General features: G+C 37.2%; 1 protein-coding gene across 7 annotated transcripts in view; it reads left to right on the top strand.

The window, feature by feature from the left end:
* Positions 1-913: 913 nt before the first annotated feature.
* The window catches only part of LOC111264486 (ceramide synthase 1), a 32,463-nt gene continuing 7,380 nt past the window's right edge, over positions 914-25,996 (top strand). The window contains exons 1-8 of one of the 7 annotated variants that reach the window (XM_022840434.2): positions 914-1,012; positions 1,361-1,769; positions 8,281-8,380; positions 10,194-10,344; positions 10,933-11,095; positions 12,202-12,382; positions 15,903-16,064; positions 19,589-20,403. In XM_022840434.2, coding sequence (XP_022696169.1) covers positions 8,286-8,380; positions 10,194-10,344; positions 10,933-11,095; positions 12,202-12,382; positions 15,903-16,064; positions 19,589-19,676 — 840 coding nt within the window. In that variant the 5' untranslated portion in view covers positions 914-1,012; positions 1,361-1,769; positions 8,281-8,285 and the 3' untranslated portion in view covers positions 19,677-20,403. Of the gene's footprint in view, positions 1,013-1,360; positions 1,829-6,698; positions 8,164-8,280; positions 8,381-10,193; positions 10,345-10,932; positions 11,096-12,201; positions 12,383-15,902; positions 16,065-19,588; positions 20,404-25,996 lie in introns of those variants that run through there. The other 6 variants (XM_022840432.2, XM_022840429.2, XM_022840428.2 and 3 more) reach the window with 6 other exon arrangements.

Here is a 25,996-nt window from a genome sequence, read left to right as displayed (position 1 = left end):
ATAGCTATTATTACTGTAAACGCACTGTGCTAAGCCACTCTGAATTTGCCATGAATAAACTAGTGTCTATAGCGTTTTTCAAAACTTTGGATAACTCCTCGAGATGCCAGGTATCTCGAGAGCTCAGTAAACAAAGCATTTTCCCAATGGAGGCACGAAACAGTTATATTGATACAAGCACTGATAACTGAGGCTTACGTAAAAATTACCCTTCCTCGATCTTGTTGGTCATCATCTACAAAACCGAAATATCCGCCTGTGGAAGAGATTGTGCGCCTTTTTTTTGATATATATTTTAAATAAGTCAATTGAGTAAGAGGATATGTTAGTATATATACGCTACACCATATATTTGACCACAAGGATACAAAATATGTATGTGTAGCTTTTATTTTTTTTAGAATGAAAATGTTTAGTAGGAGCATGGTGAAGTGATCTTTATGTGAGTTTGAGTATGTGAATTTTCGTAACTTAATCAATGCAAACTATATGAATAAAATATGATTCTCATGCGAAGGTGCCTTTACTGATTAAGCGGACAAAGCTAGGTAAAGCTGCACGCAGCTCCAAGAAGCAGTGCCACAGGTCTATTACATACCAATACACTGAAATCACTAATATCTTTCAAAACGTAGCTCTTGCGAGAGTATCTCTCTAGAGGAACAAACGCAGCTTCCGAGACCCGAGGTGAAGGATTATCAGCTTTTAGAATTTTAGGAAGACATTAGCCTTTCTACATAAAAAAAATATTTGTTGCCGTACTCTAAATTATTTGCTTATCGGTTTCTATTTGCTCCTCAAAGACTGATCTCAAGTTTTTAAGTGCCCTGTGTAGTAAACAGAGCCCGCCTCTCGCCACGTTATCGGCCTCTCCCCTGGCCCAGCCAGAATCAGCATGCGCACAGCGTTCATTCACACACACCGATATATACACGCAGACTCATTCACTGGCGGCCGTAGTTTTGGTAAGGTGTTAGAAGAGATCCGCAGCAGCAAACCTCTGGATTGCATCGTAAGCGTCTCAATATGATGAATTGGCCGAAGTGCCGCCACAGAGAATCGGTTTTAAGCGGTTGACGCTAATTTAGAGTCGCACGAATCTGTTATACCAGCAACGTGACCCATCTCTCTCTATTTTTAGAACAAAAAGTAGACCTAGAAAAAATACTGACTCAAGACGGAACTAGACTTTTCTTTGAGGCGACTATTTGAATGACTGAATGAAAAGGGAACGCTCCTACCAACACTGAGACACCAAAGCGGTAATAGTAAAAGGAAAAGCTTAAGCGACTTTCCTTACTTTGGCGTACTAGCGGATTACATTTACACGGGTTTAACTAAACTATCCTTTCCCCATCAGGAAGTCATACGGCGCATCTGCGAAGAGCAGTATGGAGGTCGGCTGAAAGCAACGTACGAGTCTGGTGCTGTTTCTATTGCTGCTGCCGCAGGATAAGCGAAGCTATGCAGGTTTGTTTGTTGTGTTTGAGGACGCACTGGTATTCATGGTGGCGAGGTCTGTCTGAATGCGGCACCGGTTACCCGGGAGACGGCTCACCATGTGGCCACAGGGGCCATCCCTCTTTAGTACTGTGCGGTGCTGTCATACAGTAAAGAGCAGCTATCATTGTGTAGAGCTTGCTCCCTAAGTGACATTGTTTGATAGCTTTACTCAGCCACCACTACTAACAGCTAATCACAACAGTGCGTGTAGCAGAGCTGTCAGTTAGCTGGACGCTGGAGAAGGGCGCAATACCGCCCCTGTGTTTGTAAGTTCTACCTCCTGTTTGCCAGTAGTAGTAATAGTACATAGGATACGTTTATATCGGTAAGTTCTTCGAAACGAAGCCCACAATACCAAATTAATTGAGTCTCAAATATTAAAAATTCACCCACTTATTTACTGAAAGCGATGATAATATGACACAACGTGCCATTATTATTAAAAATTATTATCAAGAAATTAAGAACAGATAAAATTTGTGTGTGTGTAATTTATACCTCTCCGTATTATGATCTATTCAACTGTGTAACGTTTCCATGGGACGAATAATGTGCAATGATATATAACATGGATGCTATATTTTAAGCGTCCGGCCGTTTAAGCTACGTGCTATATGGATGCAATGGGCGTCCAACACAAAACGAAACAAGTCAACCATTTTCTTCTTAATATAAGAAATCACAGCCGTGGCACAAAAAGCCGTAAGTGCATATAAAATACATTCTTGTTTACAGTTCATTACTCTGAGTTCTTTTTGTGATGGTGCCCTTCTAAAACAATGTAAAATGTGTTTTTTCGGCATGCTGACGGGCGGTGAGTGGGTGTGTGACGTTATTAGAACATCCGCACTGCAATAATAACGAAAGTGACACGCAGCCTTCCCTCAAGAAAGTGAGAGGAGAGGCCAGCAATTAAGGTAAAGGCCCGCCTGTATCTAGAACATGAATAATATTTTATCATGTAGATCAGTGTTGGAGAAAGGTCTAACTCGTAAATAAATTCGTAAGACAAAGAATCACATAAATAAGATGACAGCTTTCGCTGCTCCCGTTTTGTCTAGGTAGAGTTCTGTATAGGTTTACTTCTAGAATTTGTGGCAAAATCTAGGTGTTCTTTTTTTAATTTTTAATTGGTAATATACTCCAGTTAGATGACATTACTAATTAAGCCAATGTGCAAAGCTGTAAATCTGTATATTTTATTATAGTTTACTAAACTCTTCAAAGCTCTTGGTAGAAATATTTACAATTAGCTGGCTTTTTCTGGTTTCATTCTTCTAAAGAATAAAACTACATCTTTTGCAATAATTATAGGCGTATACATTCATTGAGGTTCTGCAAAATAATTCAAGTCCAGCGGTAGGTATCACATTAGAATAGTTAAGTCAACTCTTGCGTTATATATTGAAATACTACCGTTTTCAGCTTTTTGGGGGTCCCAGTACATGCTTAGGCTATGCAAGAGTGTGTCGCTACATTTCAAACCTGCTCGGTCCGTTGATTATCTGTGCATCAGGGACTGATGACTTTTACAGCGGCTGTAATAACTTTGCTTTTGTTGTGGATGCCCAGTTGCTTTGTGAAGCAGAATATCCAGCGACAAAAGGACGCTCATCATAGCTTCTTCATGTAACAAGATCTCTAAAAAAACTTCACTAAAAATTGTCTGAGTTAGTGATTTCACGTTAAATTTGCAAGAACAGCTTTTATTAATGCGTTACAATATACGATAATGGCTCGATGCTGGATTGCCATTTTATAGAAGACCATGAAGAGCTATGATTCCTTATCAGTTAAATAATAACTTGTTAATTCATTGTCTGCTAGTGTTGATGATTTAGGACAAAAGGTTATACAGTACAACAATTACATTTACACTGCTAGGCATTTTGTCATTTTACCCAATATACAGTTCCAATACTTTTGTGATTCCATTTGAAAATACTGGAACTCATATTATTTCGCTCGGTTTACACAATTCTAATACTTGCATAATTTTACTTAAGATCATTAGGATTATAAGTCCGCTCATTCGAAACTCTTTTCCATTCTAACTTACGCTAGGCCCATGCGAAGTAACTGCTCGTTGTTTATCGTTATCAATATAATGCAACAGGTGGAGTATATACTGTTTCCCAAACTATTTAATGGGACCTACAGCTCCCGAGCGAGACTGTCTTACATAAAACTGCAGCAACAGGCCACACAGATTTCCTCTAGTCGTTTTGAAGTATATCCTGTTATCGCGGTAGTACTCGGATTTTTGTTCTGCCCAATAGCACATGTTCACCGATGGAGCAGAAAAAACACACTTTGGCGGCCCTTCGTGGCTTGGCACATGTGCGCCCTTCTATATACGAACGTGCTTTAGTCCAAATTCTCTTTCCGGAAGAAATTGTATCATTGGATCACAAACAATTTTCCGCACTTAACATGTCTTTGATGACAGTTAAAGAATACTAAGCGTCCGCAAAATTTCGGGTTGCAATAAACGATAGAAGATGTGTCAATTTGAGTAAAAAACACATTTTAACCTTTTCGTTGTACAGCGACCGCTGCCAGTTGATGCGCCGCAAAGTCGGCATTGTTGTAGACGACACAGTTAAGCCGGCGGGCCGGCTCAACTTCGAACGTCGAGCCGGATATTGCTTACATAACGCGGAAGTACCATCGTTTTCTGGAGCCGGTCTGTCACTTTTCCGGCATCGAGTCTCGGGCGAGTTGGACGAAGTCAATTCATGAAAAACATAACAAATATCCTAATCTCACGATTCTTAGAATGCTTCCCAAGCAAACATGAGCTTCATACTTTACTCCTCTGAACAGGACTGCTTGGCACTCACGAATTCGCTAGACTGTAGCCTCCTTGTGGCGACAGGAGAATTTTTTCAGCTAGTTTGTTTCCTCCGGAGGAAAACCAATGTACTGTTTCACTCTGAAACTTCTCGCGTCTACTCCGCACCGGTCTCAAATCAGGCGCGTACCTCTCCCTGTAAATGTCTATGCGCCCCTTTGTGACCTGTTTCGGTGGCCTGTTCCGTTCTTTCGCGAGCTGCTCGCAATTCTCAGTCGGTTGCATTTGTAAAACAGCATCAGGGACGGCTCCCAGTCAGCCAGCCGTTTGAGCATGTCATTCGTGATTTCGACCATATCATCAGTCATTCGCTCTGCGATAACATAGTCGTAAGACTGTATACCTATATATATATATATATATATATATATGGGCCAAGTTAAATTCTTATGCCCACGTAATAATATGGGCTAGAATGAGAATATTGCTATAGCTGGTTTAATTTATTGTACATACTTATACTTTTTTCTAATCCTATTAACGCCAGGAACATCTAAATATCAGTATAATCGAAATAAATTCCGTCATCTACAAATTCAATATTTCAGCAGCTACTCGACTCGATGTTCATGTACTACTTCTGAGCTGAGCTAAGCATACACATCATGCTTACAACCGTACTAAAATGTATCTCCTTACTTATAGAGATATATATAATATATATATATATATATAAGTAAAGGAATCACAAGTAGGCAGCAGAAGGAGTGAAGGTGATTTAATGAAAATAAAGGCGAATTCGACTTGTCATCGTTGCTTATTCTCGTTTGTTTGCTGTAGTCCTAAATGGAACGTGGTGCTGCCTAGCCAGAGCTAGTTACAACAGTGGGTGGGCAGGTGCTCATGTTAAGCACTGGCCGCCGTCCCGATATCATCCCATAAGTATGTCGACGGTCGCTTAGACGTTGGTTGATAGATCATGCGACAGACCGCTCGTTTATTCCCCGGCTAATCATTCAGTCAGCTAATGGTGACTACCAGAAAACAAACGGATGCTAAATCGAACGGCGCACAGGATTGTTCTGCTATAAACGGATACAGCAGTGCTAGTAGCTGTTGATGCCGCCCCATTTTCCACAACAACAACATTGTCAACAATGAACACACAACCTAGTGCTACACAACACGGTGTGAACGGATCCTATCAAGCTTCTATTAACCGCCACCTTTCTCCTGCAATTTATCTAGCTGGGTCGGCTGTACGCGGTTTTGCCACTTCCTTATCTTATTCATGATACTGATACATACCGGTACAACAGCTACTAATTCGTGTCACAGATTAGACTAATATCGAGACAAATAGAACACAGAAGTAGCTAAAAACGTACATCTATAGATTGATAGATAGATGACACAAATGAAGAAATAGTTGCAACAATGACAGTTTCTAGCGCCAACGTTGTCATCACGGACGCCATTGCGGTCGGTTTCGTTGTCCCACAGACAACAGAAGCAACAGTGTTAATATCCATTGACAGAAACACACAGACAACAAACTTATGAAAACAGACATGCTAACCGAGCTGGTCACTCATAATCTTGTCTCTGATACCTAGCTACCATAGGTTTACTGTGATTCTATACCCTACGACTTCGTCTGTTTCAAATAAGTCTGTAATTTTCTTTAACACATAATACGAACATCTCTCTGCCTGACATCCAGCATATTTTGTTAAGTGAGCTATAGCAGGAAATATAATACGACTCGTCAATATAGCGCAAAATGAAAACACTGAGTTTACTACACACTGGTGGTTAAGAGAGAGATTCCTTTCAAGAATCGGATACTAAGTCTATTAAACAATCCACTTGATTTCAAGAATGTCCACTTGAGTTGAGTCAAGCGGACACCAGATGGTCGGATGCAAAAATATCATTAAGTAATTTTCTGCTTATTTATAGGAAGAGTTATAACCGTTGCTGAAGAAAATTTTAGCCTATAAGTGTAAAACCATCTTTCATTTGCACTCATTCTTATAGACAAGTTTATCACTCGACCGTACAGCTGGGACTTCTAACAGCGGCATAGTCGATTGTTGCGTAGAAATTAGTATTGCGTTGAAGAGGTAAACAATATTATTCCAAAAACGCTGGGTAATTTTGGGAGCAATTTTGAAGGTTTCGAATAAAAAAAAATAACTAATGTTCTGTTTACTTCTAATATGTTGAGAAAGCCAATGGCTTTTTTATCTGCTCGGATTTAGATATTTATTCCAACGTATCCAGCAAATAGTGTTCAGCTAAAACTCGAATTCAAAAAAGTTGACAGTTAAACTCCCCATCATATTGCATCCGAATCTGAGACGCATTACTGCCTTTTTTATACATTAAATAAAAGACAATATAAACAACGGCATTTGAATCCGGACTCTACTTATAAATTCTTCCCAAAACTGAATCTAAGAAAACATCTTTCAATGATTTTTCTTACATGTGGTAGACGCGTCATTTTTAGCGGTAATTTTATTTAATATAAGCACCCTTTACTGAGACTGCACCTTTAATCAGAAATTTAAACCACTAGGTAATAATTTTCAAAATACTCCTTCTTAAATCCGTATATTGGTTGGTCTAAATTGGTTCAAATGTCGGTTAAATATGCCACATAAAAACCTCCAGCTGATTTAGATTTTGGACTGATAGAACGACAAAAGTCTGGATAACTCAGTTAGCAACTTTTTGTTCCTCAAAACGGCCATTAATTTTCACATAAAATCTTCCTCTATCAAGAATTGCTTTTCGATTTTAAAGAATTAAATTTAAACCTTTATGAGGATCTTCACGTTTTCTTTTTATTTTATTTTTTTGTTTTTTCTTTTGAAGACGCGTGAAAGTAGGCAGTAAAATGTATTGCTAATTATGGTAAAGAAGTTTATATTCTTAGTGGGAACTCGTTCCGCGTGAAAATATTGCATACTAACTGATATGCCCTCAGATTGCGTATAAAATGCACTGTTTTCAGCGATGATAAATTTGTTGTTTTGTTCTAAAAAGAATTGGCTTTCTTCTAATTAAAAAAAAATAGCGGATCAGCGGAAGGTCGTTATGCCGAACAGTTGAACAAAGTTTATCCAACTTTGAATACCCTACCATGTATATTAAATTAAAAGGTAAGAGCTATTGTCTATTATCAGCGAAATAAAATTTCGGATTAACTTTTTCATCTCTATTTTATAATACCCAAAAAAAAATTAAGAAGATAAAAAATTCGTTCTTAACTAAGACAAGTCAACGAAAAATGCTAAATCTCTGAAACATAATCCGATAAAATCCTTTAAAATACATAACAGCTTAAGAAATACTGATTTTGTTCCTGTTTACATTTGTACCTATAAGCTCCCATGGACTATTAAATATGAGGTCGCTACAGATTTACTTTCTTTTTGTTAGTTACAAACTTAGACTTGCTTTATAGCTTTTTCTACAGACAGGTCTAGTGAAGTCCCTATTACATTATAAGAGAGGACCGTCTTGAGCACTTGCCTGCACCTGAAAATGGATCTGTCGAAATATCAAACGAGTGGGTCTTGTATGTATCCGATCTCGCTTTTGAGGTGCACACATGAATCAACACGATATGGTTAGGAGACCCTATTAGTTATTTTCAGAAGGGTTTTTATAAAACAATTTTCAGATGCGAGTCCATTTTGGTATGCTGTTATTGTTCGCTAAAGTGGTTTTGGTATTAAATACCTTTTAATATCCAACTATATACGGTGTATGAGTGTTGTAAAATGCTCGTTGTATAAAATGCGATTAGTGGATTTTCTACGCCACTCAGTTGCACCAGTCACGCACAATGTGAGGTAAGTGCCTGTTTGAAATGTTACTTTTTTCGGTTACGTAAGCCAATTTCCTGGTCATTGGCCCAAGTACAAAATAGGTAGGGTGTTTAATCCAATTCTATCTGACTGTTCTTACAGGTGTAATGAATATTTTTTCAATGGACGAGTGGGAATCAACGCCATCTCTTCTGGAATTAATCCAGTCTACATACAAAATATGCCATTTCGCATGGTACAGGTAAATGCTTATGCAACTAAGTACTATTAAAAACTCTGCTTAGACATGAGGGTTTTTTTATTATACAAAAAAATGTGCAAATGATTTTTATCAGTTTATAAAAACAAAAATAAATATAATATAAGAAATAAATAATATCTAGCGTTCCAATCACCCACAACATAGATTATAAGTTTATACCTGGAGCGTGATTGGATATGCCTATGCTGTTGAGTTAATTGGCACACGCACGTACGAAAAGTGAACATGTGTTTAATTTTATATAAAAGCATCATTGGTAAGTATTGTTTAAATTCCTGTGTTGTCTAATTCATAGCATATGACATTGCTAATATATAGTGTATAAGCTTGAATATAAAGAAAATACAAATTAGATCGAAGTACAGATCGAATCTTGTACATTTTTCGTAATACTGTCTTTTCTGTTCTAAAATGATTTTTGCAAAGAAGTAAATTTCTCAGCAAAGGCTAAAAAATAACATCGGGTGGTCGAAAAAGCATTGACGTTTCTAAGCCAAAGTTGAAGCAGATATTTTTTATATTTCGAAACAAGATCATTGAACTGAATATGCACCACTTTGATCAATGATCTTCTGCCATTTTTTTCGGTAGCATCGTAATTTTATTATTATGGAACTCCTGTGGTTTCTGGGCGAAGGAATGTAATTTTTGCATCTCTTTATTGACAATAAATTTTGAATTATTACGAGGTTCTCCAGCGACTGAAAAAGATGAAAATATGCCCTGAATATATGACAGTTTCCCATCCAAGTTTTGTTCCGTTTGGCCGGGTAGCTAAATGTGTACGTGGTGTGAAATACGGCGCCCCTTCTGTGCATTAATTCCGATTGATTCTTCCCAATGGCTTATTATAATCTCAGTAGGGGTTAAAATCAATCGTTTATTCAAGCCGCTCACAATGCACGATTATTTTCCAATCGCACAAAACACATAGCGTCACTTTCTCTCATTTCAGTCCGGAAGCTGCCAGAGATTGTGAAGTACATTTATTTATGTGTATAAACTATATAAATGTGTATATATGTGCATATATTATATGTGATTTATTATCTGTGGTCATCTCAAACGGCTTGTATTTGTTGCTTTTCTATGGAGTTTCGCAGATAGGAATACGATCAAGTACATTTTTTGTGTCAATTTATGTGGCATCCATATATCGAGCTTCTTTTGTAGCCAGCTTTCTTAAAACGATTCAAAACTTTGATGGTGAATGTGTATTCCTCGCCTATGTCATAACTACTCACGTATAAAAGTTGCTGAATTTTCGCTATAATTTAACAACTTTTTTCGTAATTGGGCGACCACTTTGAGGAGTACCTTTTGTATCGAAACTTCCGTATCGATAGCGACGGAACCATCTTTGGGCCATTTCTTTCAGTGGCGCATTTTAACTATAAACAGCACAATATTTTAAGAGCCTGAATGAATTATTGTAATAGAATTATCAAATATGGCAAATTTTTTCGAAAACTTCACTCATTTCCAAGGTGTTTTATCCTAAGTCTCGATAAAAACCTGCCAAAGATTTCAGCATATTCATTACTGTCAGATTGCAAATTTCAAATGATACCTACGCTGACCCGACGCGGCCCATATTACCTGCAATATGTGGTATAAGATCCATCCAGCTAGGAAAACCGTTGATACCTTTTCGATGACCCAGTGTACCCCTCGAAGATCTCTTTATTGTGGCACGACACAACTACATAATATAGATAAAAATTATGTTAATATAGGAATGATAATAGCCAACCTAACGTATTATATTATGCTAATTATTGTAATGGGTTAGAAAACCAGAGGGCCGCGAGACGCTTTTGGCATCTCTAAACACAGACCTAAACTCCATGAGTCAAGTTACCTACAACGAAGTCATCTTACTGGTTGCTACTGCCGTTGCTTTTACGATCTTCAGAAAAATATTAACTAAATGTTTACTAACGGTAAGTGACATGCATTTCCTTGTGGAGCTGATGGTTCGTTATATTCGAAATTGGTTTTAGTAATTGGAGTAGGCAGTAGGTCTAGCTATTATGAAATTAGGGGAACGATGATTTCTATTACTGATAATTACTATGCTACAGTTGCAAACATGAATGTTGACCCTAAATATAACAATTACATGATGTCTTGTAGTTATAGGACAAAAAGGATTCCCTTTTCTTAGGTAGCCCGCTAGAGCTATACTCATATATTGAAACAGAGGTGACAATGTTTCTAATGGAATAGCAGATTTTACGTATCGCACGTATTGATTTGTAGAAAAGCGTTTTGTTAGGCATTTTGAAGTACTAGTCAGTGTTGTGATACGGTAATTAACATGCATATTGCTTTTCACATATTGAGGATACATATGTGCTACGTAAGAAATGAGCATCCATACGAAATCCAGCATCTTACAACAGAACTTCATCGTGTACAATTTATTCAAGATTCTTTTGTATCTTTTATTGACATTTGAAACGCGATGGTTTGGCATAACCTAATTTATTGGATCACGTACTCGGCCGGCGTGTCATTTCTCAACGCAGCCAATGGCCAAGTGGTTGAAGCTAGATGAAAACAATGTGGTCAAGTTTCCAGAAAGTGGTTGGAAGTTCATGATTCATGGGGGCCTATGGTTGTACACGTTTTATATCCTGATGCTTTCCGGTAGGCACCAATTCTTCCATCGACCATCGACAGTCTGGGACGGTAAGAAAATGCTAACAATCGAGAAATCCTTATAGACAATACCATTAGTGACAAATTGTTTTAAAACACTTCAAGCCACTTTTTTTCTCACAGAATATAAAACTACGAGAAATATATCTATGCATAGGTGTAACTCATCTTGCTTACTTTGAAGTCGAACCTCGAATCTGTTTCATATATTTTCTTTATGATTCGAGGTGTCGTAAGCAAGATCAGCTATTTCTGAACTGCTTTGGCCTCCCTTTGTTATACGTTTGTGGTTCACTATTGCAACTCCAAGGAGATCCTACAGAGAATCTACTGGTTAAAAGTTGGGACCAACCGAAAAAAAACTGTAAGGAAAGGAATGAAGGCACACGGTTAATTCTACCAATAAGAGTAAATAATAACAGAATTATTACGTACACGTAAAGACGCATATACTTTTAATCAATTTTTTTATAGATGCCATGTAGCGTTTCATCTGACTTCTGCAACAACATCAGCTACGGTGTAAAAATAGGTCGAGTAATTTTTGGCCAATAGGTATGTATAAAAATGTTGAAATAAAAATGTCGTTAGAATCTGTAACTTAATTCTGTTTTTAAATCGGAGTATTATTTGAATAAGACAGCGTATTTATTGCCTTCATTAGCACATGTTGCATAAAACAGTAATAAACTTACAAGAGCTTTCCTTCTATCCGTGAGAAAGATAGATGACCATGTTGTAAAGCTGTCTGTAACGCATCTGTTTATTTAGTAAGATATTTGACGAATTGTCTAGATGTGCAAATATCCATACGGTTGCTCACGTGCAAGGTATCGGGCAAACAGATGTTAAATGAAAAACCCAGTTATGGAAAATATAATAAACAAACATGGAAATTGGAATACATCAAAAATAAAACGCAAACAAGAATTTTGCCATAAAGCAAAAAGACGTACAGGATATTAAATAATATTGTTGCAGATATTTTCATAATACTTTTAGATTTTTATAGAAACATATTGTTAGATCAAAATTTATCAGCTATAGCACCCGGACAAAAGGTGTTGAAAACGTATAGTAGGATCGCATTTTATAATAATTGTGATACTTAATTCGTGTGTTCTTCTCTCGTGTAGGATGGAGCATGGACATGGAAATCCAACGAGATATCTACGTCATCTACGTGCTTGAAGGCGCCTACTATCTCCACGGGTTGTACGCGTTATTCTTCTATGACCTGCGGCGCAAAGACCGACAGGTGATGGTTGCCCATCACGTGATCTGCGTTTTTCTTTTGTGGCTCTCCTACGTACAGCGGTACGCCTAGCAAAATAGAACATTTTTGTAACTTGTCGTTACTTAATATACGATATTTAATGTTTCTCAACATTTGACAAGATCGGCAAAAAAAAGTCTAGCGGAGTTACGTGCTACAACTTAGCCGATATTGTCGTTAAACTCTAACTACGAAAAACAATGGAAATTTCATCTTTACGACTTTTTATATATAATCCAGGTTTCCACGATCCCAACTACAGAGCAATCCAGAACAGCGGCTTTTTGCCACTGATTACTCGCTGTTTTGCACTACTTTTTAAAATACATCTAATAATCTACAGCCTATACCGTCGGTGGGCTAGCTTATTTTGACAAGCGGCTTTGAACCTCAGTGTTAAGAAGTCAAAGCGGAACGGATATAATTCTGTATAGTAAGCACAAAGGTACAGTAAAAATGAGAAAAAAGTGTTTCCGCGACTGTGTGCGCTCTGCGTTTAAGCGGACTAAATTTGCTCTCTGGCAACAGAATGCGATCGTATTTAATGTAGGCATATTTTACACATCTACAACTGGTAATTGACAAAAAAAAATTACTTAGAAGACTATGGAAAGCCTTCATGAGACGGTGCCACACGTACGCTAACTGAATTGAACTGAATTCATCTAATTTATTTGAACCTAATTTCTAGTTTCTAGTTTTTTCCCTAATTCTAGTTTTACGCCTGGTACAGAACGTTAACATTGGTTAAGACAGCTGACCCAAAACACGAAGCGTAGCTGTTCCTTGACTTAAACCCATATTACCTGCTATGTCTTAAAAATTGGTCAGAAAATTTGTTACTACTGATATCATGGCAAAGATATATTCGAACCTAGCACATCCATGTTTTTTTTTAAACTGTGGTTTCTGAGTGTGAAAGAAGCTGCAGTATTACAGGTGCACCTGGCAGTGCTATTTTTGTCGATTTCATTGGAGTTACACGTTAAATAACTTCCAAATCGTGTTTCCACACAAAGCATTGATAAACCCTAACAAGGGTATTAGAGTTAAGAAAACAGACCCCTCGTCTATAATATCGCAGTATGTACAGAAATGTAAAGGCTAAATGTACCTAGCCAGTATTAAAATATACTCATATTGAGGCATTTCGCTAAATCGTTCAACCAAGGCGCAGTGCTTTCTTATAAAAAAAATATACAGGTCGGAAAACAACAAAAAACGTCGCATTGACTACTTGAAACTTTGCAATCGCGGTTATATTTAGCGTGGTCATAGTTACGCTTGAGCTTAATGTTTGGTTCGAAAGTATTTACCGGTCAGGTAAGCTATGATAAGTACAGGAGAGTTTAATCGTTTATATATAAAACAGTTGCATCTAATGCTATAGCCTACTAACGGTCTGAACGATAACTTTGATGGGTTATTGATATAGTACGCAATGTAGTATGGTTCACCATTGATATACGCCATGAGAGATGTAATGCTAGAGCGAACTTTTGATCGGTCCACGCCTTTTCGTTTTTAATTTCTTTCTGCTTTGTACGGGATAAGGGCGATATTTTTATTGTTTTAGTCACGATATCTATTCAAACAGCTCTGAAAAATTGGTGTAACTTTTTTCTCCTTAAAATCCTGCGTATTTAACAGCCTTATTAACTCAGTTGAGCAAGCGAACGACTCCTGCCACCACCAACTCTGTCATCTCATTTGACCCTTGGCTCGTTCTTGTTGCTGCTGTACGTTGACAGAATAGGTTGCTGTTCCTGATAATGATCCTAGGTGTTAGCCCATATTTCCTCTTTACGTTGTGTGCATGTCGCATTCATCTAACGTTACTGCGTGCATGTGAACAAGCGAGTAGAAATTCAGAGTACTCTCGTTTTATCTCATTTCTAGTTTAACTCATTCGTTAGCAACCTTCTTCTTTCGCTATTTCATAATGGTTCGTGGTTCACCAACCAAGTTTTTAAATAAATAAATTTAGCGTATTATTAGTTATTGAGCATAACACGGTGATTATCTGAACGTTTTTCACTTCCTTATATCATATAATACACATGGTTGCGGAATACCCTAAAATCATCCAAAGTGTTCATCTTTATGGTCTATGTCCTAGTTGAGGTAATTATTCTCTATGTGATCCAGATGGAGATTCGTCTTATTGTACAGCTATTCGTAGTTAAGAAGCATTTGTGTTTTAGTAGAGGCATGAAAAAATACTGACTATGGCAGCATTCAAATGATAAATATAGATCTTCAAGAACACTAATTCCGAATAAATTAATATCGAAGCGTGCCGATTACGTACACAGAATGCACCGCTTCAGTTAGAATAAAATTGACCTTCTCTGATTATAAATTGCATGTAAATGAAAACAGATTTTGGGCTGAAATCATTTGTACGTGCCAATACGGACATTCATCAGAGACATGTTTATTTATTGCACTTGCCATTCGCTTCCATTTATTCATATTCGAATGATTAGAAGCCTAGTTTAAATTTTCGCGTGTTCGCCTCGACGATACGTAGCTTTGTTCAATATGATGCTGATTCATGATCTTTCATTTTTCATACAGTACCTGACCACGTTCCATTTGTCACAATTTTGCCTGAACGAAAGTGTAAGAACATGACGCCATCCTCATTAGTACAGATGATTCTTACGGCATGGGTTTTTGCTCAACTCAAAATACTTACAGTCGTAAATAAGCCAAAAATTTCTTCTCCGGATGATTCCTGAATTCTTTTGTGCGGTGAAAATTCTTTTGTCGGAGAAGAATCAACAATGACCGAATGGTTCATCATTTATAAGCGAAAAGATTACCTTGTTTTTGTGAGAACAACTGTTTTTCTTACACGAGTGAACTCATTAGAGTCTGTCGAATTCGGTATGTCACAAAGTGAACTTCATACTCACCCGGAAAAACACATTAGCTTTTACCGTGAGCATCAAATATATAACAGAATATTTCATAATTACGGTTATCCCGCAGAAATTCTATAAAGGAATTCTGCCAGACAATGGAGTAATTTTGCGATAGTATCTTAAAGTATTAAGAATAAGGAAGTGGTAGGAATTAGCAATATCGCTAAACCGCATTTGCAGAACCTGGCGAGTTCTGTTGGACCTGCCTATCCTAGATAATTCTCGATACATAAACAGCGCTGCCCGTCCATTATGAAATGTCAAGGCAAAAAGCAAGTCATACAAGTGGTAAATACATGACACACTAAAGAGCCGCCACAGGACGTTGATAAGCCGTGAAGTCACGTCCTGTGAAAATGCTGGTCGTTTCAATGCGGATCGGGACGGAGTTAGCCTTTAGTAAACATCATACTCAAGAAATGGGAGAAATAAAGCTTTATTAGATTTCATTGCGAAGGTCCGCACAAAGTTACCTATACTTTTTTTTAGTACTATGGCATTTACTATGATCAGCCTTTTTAGCATTCGTTCAATCTGATTGCGTTAGCTGAACCATTTTATGGTTGAGCTGGCACAACAGCACAATTGGGGTAGCGTATACAACAATAGATCCCAATTATTTGAGTTTCAGGTGCCATAACGTCGGCATCCTCGTTGTGTTTTTACATGATGTATCTGATATTCTGCTCGAATTGGTGAAAATCTTTGTACTGCTTCGATCTCGCCAAGGCATATATTATCGGGTCTGGGGAATCTTAGCATTGATATTCTTCGCTCTGTTAATCATCTCATGGTAAGTCGTCTTCTGACAATTTAGGTGACATGTAGTGTAACACAGAAAAGTCTGGCTAAAAGAAAATTTAGGAAACATAGCTTAAATAGCTTGTAACATTACCCAGCTACTTGGTAATTATAAATAAACAAGATTGTTATGTGTGTTGTAGTTAGTTTAACTGACTCTATTATCAGAGCTACAGACAATTTGATGGAACTATAGATCAAGTTGTTAATGCATCGTAAATATCATGTTACCCTGTTGCTCAAATGCCGTTATCAGGTTGCGGCTACCAAGCTATCCTATTGAACTGTCTTTGTAGCCCTGTTACCTTGATTATCTTATTACTCTGATCTAATGAATGAACTAATGGTTCGTCATTAATCCGTCCTAACCTTAACTATGGCTCTCATGCTCGCGCACTCGGTACAGTTACCCCGTTACAGTTCACTTAAAGTGTAATGTCAGTACTATCTGCGCGGTGATGTAGTGGTAACGTGTTTGTCTACTAAGCCTAGAATACGTGCGATAGTCTAGGTTCGAAATCTGGTGTAGACGAATGCGGTCTTGTACTGGAAAAGGTCAGCCGACTGAAGCTGTATATAACGGTGGTACTAAACATAAAAACTAAAACATTTGTTACCTATATTGCATTAATTGGACCATAAAGTCGAAACACATTTGAAGACGCAATTCCATCAAAGCCCTGAGAAATCAAGTAAAAAGAACAAATTGTATTGACCAGCGCATGGCGATTACAATATACAGTGCAAAATTATACTTCACACGTAGATTGATGTTGTTAGGTTCATACAAAGGAATCTATGAAAAACTGAAGCTTAGAAAGTGTAGAGGCGACCCAAATTTGGCTTTATTGACAGCACATTTATTATAAGACAAATATAATTAACATAGTACTCATGCATACAACTACTATAGTAATAAGGTAAAATGTGCGCCGATCATTCAAATGCGTCAAAATTCTTCGAAGTTCTACAAATATAGGGATGAGCTCGTGAAATTGACAAGGTTTGATTCGCTTTAGGAGGAGTGGAAGTCGTAAAATTAAATCAAAACTACAATCAGTTTAATTGAGGGCAATTAGGTAGTAATTAAGGGTGGTCGACAAACTTTTAGCTTAAAAAATAAAATAAATTAAGATTAACTTAGCAGATACCAAGTGGATACCAAGTGAAGTAGTCGAGAAAAGTCGCTCCTTAGTGTCACATAGGTTGTACTATATATATCATATGTATGTACATCACATACCTCATAGGAAGATACATATAGAGGTATATACTGTTTTAACTGTTTGCTGTCCTATCTGTACTGAATTAACTAATAAACATCTAAATGGAGATACCCAGTATTTTTGTGACAGATTTGTCTATTTGGCGTGGAACCGTCCAGATTATTCGGGAATACGCAAGTTACGATATTATTTCCTTCAATTTTTTAAGATTTACAGTATTATAAATAATAATTGACTTAAGTTTTTTTAAGTCTATTCCTGACATTTGATTAAGAAAAAGTATTTAAAAGACCCCGGTAAATTTATAGACCATTGCATAGAAGGGAGTTTCCTCTCATATGTATGGCTTTGAAGTATTCATCCTCTAGTGAAAAAACCTTTAACTACATTTACAATTTAAAACCATATTTTTCGAGAAGATTATTAAATATAAGTGAACATTTCACTTGAAGTTAATATGTTTCAAGATGATTTTCATGATATCTAAAGCTTCACAAAACTGACTTCAATGCTGTTGTCCATTATGATTTCGATTAGTTGTTGTATTGGATCTGCCTTCATTTTTTTTGCAGCTTAATACGGACCTAGGCAACCACTTCTATTTTTATAGAATCATTCGGCTAAGATTTAGAAAGATACCTACGAATATGAACGTTTACAGTACTTTTTGGAAATAAAGTTGCGAAAATCAATGATTTTTGCCCTTCATCTTAACAACATCAATGTCCATTGAGATGTTATTTTTATACGCTTCGGCACTGGACGTGTTCATACATACAATCGTTTCCTCCGCGGAGCGGCCACATGATGCTTATCCGATCTTTTTTCACTGGCCTTGTATGGAATCTGAGAAGTGTGCAACAATTAAGATATCAGTGACTTCAGTAGGAAATTTCATGCATGAAAGGATATAAGAAAATATGGTGAAAAATAAAATGTACTAAACTTGTATACCCAGTACATAACTCTTGGTGTGAGCTTACCTTATGCACGAATATACGTATGGATTTACAATGATAGTGAGGTGATATTAATTAAGAAATTCTTTACAATAACTATGGAAGACATAATTAACCTATTGAAAGACACTGTCTAGACTGAAAAATACCATACAACTGGGCGTGTTGTCGACCATGAAGGAAGTCATTAAGAGGGGTAATTGAACTACAGCACTGTATAAGTGAACTTAGTGGAAGAAAGGAAGGGACGACGCCCACCGAATGTTTATAGATTGAGTAGGTGAACCATGACTAGAACAGTAATAGAGAACGGTGTTGAAAACGGGTTAATGAAAAATCCGAAGCCGATTCGAAAAAAGTGAGTTATATAAATAAACAAAGTAAAGCTGAAAGTAAAATAAATCATTAATGGTGATAAAGTGCTAATACTGCTCTGGATCTTTTTAATGATTATGTGTCGCTTTGACGTCACATAGTCGAAGTAACATGTAACAATTATAAATGCTTAGCTATGAAAGATGAAAGGGTAACTTGATACAAGTGAACGGATCTCTGACATGTTTTAGTAGCTTAAGTCAATCAAAGAAGGCTTAAAATAAGAATTACGATAATATCTAAGCAGTATCCAGGTCCGAAGCAAAGTGTTGGCTCCAAATGGGCTCGAACCACACGCCTAAGTGATGAAAGTGATGAAGCGGAAGTTATGCAGCGTATCCGTACAAGGCCTCCGTTTAACGTCGTTGTTGCCGTAAAGTTAAAAATATACAATACTTTAGGAGACCATTGTAACATCTAATTGCACAAGGAGCGAATTAAAGGGTGCTCAGACTAGGAGTACAATTTTACTAGTTGTAATAGCTTCTTTCAGAAGTACTATGCTGCTCTCTACTTGATGGTGCAATAATTACTTGTTTCTCTACTAAGATAAGTAGCGACATGGAAATGCAATCGTCTAGGTTCGAGGCCGGTCATTATAACCGAACACACTTTTATAAAGGAGGAAGCCGGCCATATGAATGGAGTGTGCTGCAGCCTTTTAACATTCTGGGCTATTTTTCACGTGGAAACGAAATCCCCTTTTCCGTATAACATGAAGTATTTTTACGCCGGTGTTACTGTATTGTACACACTTTAGTACCATTGCTATTGGGTAGAAAACATGCATTGTTATAAATATTTTAACGCCACATATCTTAGGGGTAAATGGATGTTACTAGTTAAGGGTAACCTGAAGTAAACAAAGCCTATAACAGAAAAGAACTTAGAACTGTCTAGTATTACGTATGATTTCATATTTCTTTCCTACATATTTTTTTGTGTGAGAATTACAGGGGCACAGAAGTGCTGCACGCTACATCAACCAAATCGGATCATTTTTTCACTCCTGAATTATGCAGGTTTTTTGTAAATGGCTCATAGTTTTGGTCCTAGATATTGTTCCAATCAAATTCGTGAGATTTTTCTAACGAAATGAAAGCCCCGTGCTTTGTGGTTGGCGGTCAGTCTATCCTTACTTTAGACAAGCTTAGACGACAAAAACATGTAAATGAATCTTCGGTCTGTAATATGTTTTTGTCGTCGTTTAAAAAGGTGAAAAGTAACTTTAACCGACCTTGCTAAATTTCATATACGAACAGCTAACATGGGCACCTATCAGAAGGACGTAAGAACAATACGAAATAGTTTCTCTTAGATACTAAAGTGTCCCATTTTTAGTATGCCGTATATTTTCTCATTAATATACAGTGTAAAGCATTTCTTAATGCGATGCAAAGATTCTCTAAATCATTCGTAAGGTCTCGCAAAGCACATACAACGGCAGGGGTATATAATACAATACGCGTTTTAGGACAAGATCCCTCGACCATTGCTCAGCGCAGAAAATTCGTTCAATATTAAACACCGGGTAATTTTTAGCGCTCATCAATTTAATGAAAGACAGCCAAATAAAGTTTGGCTTGCCCGACCGCGTCTAAATGGAAGAGGCTGAGAAAGCTAGATCTGTTTTTACATCATTGCTTCAAGTATTCAAACAAGTAAATGGCGTCGTAATAAGATGTTTAATAACACAACAAGAAATAGAAATAACGAAAAATAAATGTTATCTAAAAGCTTAAAAATATACCATCGCTTTTCACAAATCTGATATTTATACTTGTTTTTGGGTACCTCTATGTCTGAATATTCACAATAGTTTATAAATCAAATGCAGCTAGCTATGCCACGCTTCGCCTCATCTGTATTATTCCTTATCGAGATTTTTTTCTAGTTCATATTACTTCAAATTAAATCGATTTTTTGCAATATCTTTCCCTTCTACCTTCTTTTTAATGGATGGTCTAAAAACCGAATTTTGTGGCCGATAACTTGCCTGTCAATTGTCGTAATTTAAGTTATGCCAAAATCCTCATTTTAGACAGCGCTATGGTCAAGCGAGCAAGTGATCGCTAATGCCAATGTTTCAGACAAGAGCTCAAATGCAGTCTTTCCTTTTGTATTCCTTCACCTTCGGTGGAAGTCAATATTTGTACATCTGTGTTTGCAGTAACATTCTTGCACGGAAAACATAAAATATAAATTGTACTTGTTTTGTGGTGGAATTGCATTTTGACTCTTCAGCGATAAAATGAAGCGATGTTTGGTGCTAACTCTTTCTGACTGCAGTCTCGCCATTGTTCATTCACTTTTCACGGTAGTTTGTTTATTCATCTATGGCAACGATAATAACGACACAAATGATGATCTTGTTGTTACTACTGCTAACCTATTCAGCCATTCGATTGACGTGCACGGCTGAAACGTCGTATGATACGACGACGAGATAGACGAAAGAGAACGGAACACTCAGGGTAGCAGAACGGTAGGGCAGGAGCAAAACAGTAAGCTTATAGCGAAGTCAGACACGCCAGAACAAGTAAGCTGACGATTATCCATGTGCAAAAAATGTCTTCATCTAAGTCACTTTTTAAAATGTTTTGTTATCCCAATCATAGCGCAATACGGATTATTTAGAGTAACGTAAACGGTCATAAATGGCTCATACATGGCTTATTCGTGGATGTCGTAGAACTTTTTGCCACTATTGGTCTTCACTTCTTGCCCGAAGTGTAAGTTAATTGATACTATTGTTGTAATAAAAGCCTTACCATTCAAGTTATATATATCATTATTGCCTTGCATAGAATTAATGGCAAAAAAAGTGTGAGGTGCTTGCAATTCCAATTTTTAACTTGGAAAACATGAGTTTATTATGTCTCTTTATAATTTATAACGCAGTCTTCGATTCATAATTATTTTTTATTTAAAACTGTGTGTGAAATTATTCACTGGCCTTGTTTGTGTTCCCATTAAAGAAGCAGTTTGTAGCCTGGATGCTATTGATGAATGTTATTTAATGGAGTAAAAAAAAACGTTCTGTTTAGAATACTGTAAAGTTTAATCTATAAAACATGTTTGGATAACCAATGTTTGACGACCGCAGATGCCTTATTGACACAAAGCACTCTGACGTGAAAACGACAACTCACAAACTGCGGCACCAACGTTCGAAACTATCATACTTGGTTTTCTAGAGAACAGGAATTTAAGAAACATAAAATTATTCGAATTATTCGAATGTGCTTCTTAGTTCCCATTTGTTTATTTGTGTGTGTGTGTATCTCGATAGATGCGCGTAGTCGTATCAAGTTTCCTTCCATTTCACTATTTATTAATTTCCATTTAATGGTTGTATGCCATGCATTTCGTCATGCGGTAAAAGGTCAGTAAAATTTTACGACTTTTGTAACAATAACAAGTTCATTTTCTGCAGTGCAAGAGCTGTTAACAAACTGAGGACACATACCAATAAAGGATATGACCTGAAGTAAGTGTTCCTACCTATGCAACTTCCCGTTGCAATGTTGAAATACACCTCGATCGTGGCCAATCCACGAAAGTCTTTTTAAGCGTTGTGTCGGTTAACAATTGTTATTATAGAGTAGAAAGAAAATTAAATAGAAGAGTACAAAACTGAAAAAATGGCAGAAGCACAATTCTTTCATTGCAGAAAACAGCGAAACACTATCACTACAAAGAATCAAGTCTTATTTTATAAATATAAGTACACGCTGCCGAGATAATGAGTCAATAACATGAGTCAATAAACATCTGAATATCTGAAAAATTATTGGCGTTCGATATTGCATTTAACTATGTAATTACCTACGTGATCGATTCTTATGTTGATAGGACGTTTTTGCGCAAATCCAGATCCGAGTGCATAATTATCGGCACCAAAGGTGTGTGCAGCAATAACATTATTATAGTTTTTCCTAATTATCATATTAAACCTTTTGGGGCAGTTTCTCTACATAGATGCCCAGATACATAAATATAGATATAAAAGCTAGATTAGTAATTTCTTCCTCGCTTTTGTTCCGTCAGCACAAGGGCTGCCAACTGCAAGAATCATTTCTATAGCTTGGAATGCTCTAGCTTATTAAAATGGAATTGATTCTTTTAGGAAATAGATGAGTATTCACAAAGAGACGGTTTAGCCAGATCAAACAATCTGGATACCAAGCTTAGGTAGTTGTTGGCTCAAGCCAACCGTATGTAAAACCGACTTTGTGTTTCCCTGTAATGACGTACTGGGCAAAGATGCTATTTTCTAGTTCTCCGCCTGAGTGTGCTGTCTCTTCCACTCATTTTTTATTTAACTAAATTTACATTTCAAGATCAGTGGTTTGGAGGAGTACCGTAGATGAGAAATGCTGTCGTAGCAAAACATCACAGCGAAAACTATATATAATATATATATATATATATATATATATATAATTGTGCAATATGTAAACACTTGTATTCCCACTTCCATAGGATGCAAACGGTTCGACACAGTTCAAGCAATGATAAATTCAAAGGGCGTTCTTACTGTGATACAAACGGTAAATTAGATTAGATGAACGTTCCTGCTACATGCGTATATCTCGACATACGCAATCATTATGAAAGACAACAATGCTAAGTATTAACGTAGACAAAAGTGCGACAGCAACGTTCAAACATTGCGGTCCTCTGACGACGCCTAATAATAATAACGGTGATACTGCTATTTACAACACTTTGGTCGCTGCGGTTGCGCTTTTCACTCACACCGAACAAATGAATCGACAAATGTGTGGAGAATAGCAAGTGCAGCCAAAATAGCAACTTCAGCTGATTGGCCAAGCAACAAATAAAGACCGTCTTGAAGACACCATTTGCTGTCATCCCATCAGTCCCTCGTCATATTTACTACTGCCGCAGTAGCGGCAGAGGCTGCCACTAAAGCCGTCGATCTTCTTTTCTTGCAAAAGTCTTAACAACCGTTTTAGCAGAAGCTGCAACAGCAATATAAATGCAGCCGTGAGGGTTACTTGTGTCCGTGCCAGCTTTTCAATTGAAGTTCTTCATTACCGCCGGTGACTTTGTCAACGTTGATTGGGTCAGTGGCGACCTGGATGTACGTATGGCGACCACGACCACAAACACGGCGATGTGATCATTGTGGTGTTGATTTCGATGATGCTGATAATGACGGTAGCGGTTGTTACCATGACGACGATTGCTACAGTAGCAGCAGCAGCAAAAGCTATACAGCACAGCGTGTAATAAAAGTACCAATAGTTATACCATTATCACTACGAGCAGGAGATGCTGTTGCTGCCGTCGTTGCTTGTAACCAAGGCGAAGGCCGTGACAGTGGGTTCCGGTGACAGGTTGAAATAAGCATCGCAACTAGAAAAACAGGCAGACAAACAGGCGAATATCGGCTGGTGTTGTTGTTGTTATATTCCTTGTTGGCATCGATACCGATCCCTTTCCTTTCACTTTTCGAAAATGGTGCCCCACAACAACAATGATGGCTAACAATTCAAATGTCAGTCGTCGTATTGCAGCGAATGTTCTTTTTGCAAAAATCGATTGATTCCGCGACCATAAAAATGGGGTCAATAAATGATTATTGTGCAAATTATATCGTCGAACAACATAGACGGGGGTGCGGTAAGGATCGTTATAGCTAACTGGGAAAAGTGGAAAGGAAGGCAGCCCCTGCGAGGAGGAGATGGAAAAGGAGGAAAAACTGAGATTTTGCTAATGAGAGTTCCGTTCGCATCATGTAATAATTACTACTTAAGTAACGTTCCTGTTATTAGGGGTCAATATGCGAAAATAATACCGTATTAAAAATCTCAGTCCTGCAATGCGTATTAACAAGAATTAAAAAAACAGTTTTATTAGTTTAATTAGCGTCCGATAATCAGGCTATAATAAGTTCGATAGATGTCAGAACTTTTTACTTGCGTATAGTGAATTGAGTATCAAACAAGTCGACCATTGTTGTTCGTTGGGTTTTAAGCCAACGAACAGTGGTATTACTAGTATATGTGAAGTGCAAAATCGGAATTAAAGGCAGGCATTTGCATTTTTGGGACTTTAAAGGTACGCGGCGCACGACTTGATTTCGAATCTTGTTTATACTAAGTGCAACTAAATCTAGATTAGATTGCACTTAGTACCACATTTTGATTCCTTGTGCATTACTCTCTTATTTCATTTTACTGATCCTGTTTTTTTGGATACTCCGTTCCTTACCAAAAGAACTTGGTAATCCAAACACATGGGTGTAGTAAATAGCTGATATATCTAGTCGGATCGGGGTAAATAGAATGTGACAAAGGTCGTATTAACGAAATGTATTAACCAAAATTGGCTTAAAATCCAGTTTCTATTTACGGTTTCAGCGTTAAATTCAAAAGCTATTTATTTTTTGTGGACTAACAGATCTTGTATCATGTATGCTTTTTTTCAAAAAAACTAGATTTTCTCAGTTTGTGTCTCGCTAGTGGGTGTATTCTTTATACCTTATATACGCGGTGGAGGAGTAACAATGAAATTGATTTCCGTTTGCGCATTGTGTGATGCTCAACCCAGTCCACTACCTATCACGAACTTCATTGGTTCCAGATTCGAGTGACATCTGTGCTGTGGTGTGATTTGCAAATCTGGCTAGGGTTTAATATAAATACATCATAGTAATTTCTAAGCGCTTCGAAATAGTCCCGTGAGGCACCTACACGGTGAGCTTACAATGAGTATGACATAAATGAGCACACAAGAAAAGACAGGGTTTCAAATTCGTAAAAGATACTTTTTAGTTCAGACAGGTCTGATGTAAATTGCAAGCCTACTTTTTATGGAAACTGCAAGCTAACCTCTTTTAAACTCTAGACTCACATCGTTTCCAAATGTAAGCCCTACTATTTATTTCCTTGTCTACTATGAATCCAAGGGATAAATGCAAAACTAGAATTTTCTCTGTCATATTTGATTATGATACTTGCAAAATCCGTAATTCGAGAGACTCTTATATTCGAATTGGTTTTATTCTTGGATGCAATGTACACGCAGGGAGCACAATCCGTGGTCACAATGTTCTTTTTCAAAGGCAGCCGAAGTAGTATGTAAACGATACACGAATCGTGAAAAATTGTTGGGAAAGATTATTACATGATGCTGACTATCTACACCTATCTTTATTAATATACTTACATTTGTTTAATCTTTCTATTATACTAAATGTCTATAATTCCAAACACTATTTAAATCAAGTCGTGCCCTTTTTATGCTATCATTATCAAAAATAGTTCTCATAAAATATCACAATGTGATAAGCCAACCCTTTAGGTTGCGAAAAATTGACGAAGTAATGTGAC

This window comes from Varroa jacobsoni, unplaced genomic scaffold (genome assembly GCF_002532875.2).
Source record: "Varroa jacobsoni isolate VJ856 unplaced genomic scaffold, vjacob_1.0 scaffold_866, whole genome shotgun sequence".
NCBI lineage: Eukaryota > Metazoa > Arthropoda > Arachnida > Mesostigmata > Varroidae > Varroa > Varroa jacobsoni.
Note: the sequence above shows the minus strand (reverse complement) of the source record. Positions and strands in the feature narration are given on the sequence as shown.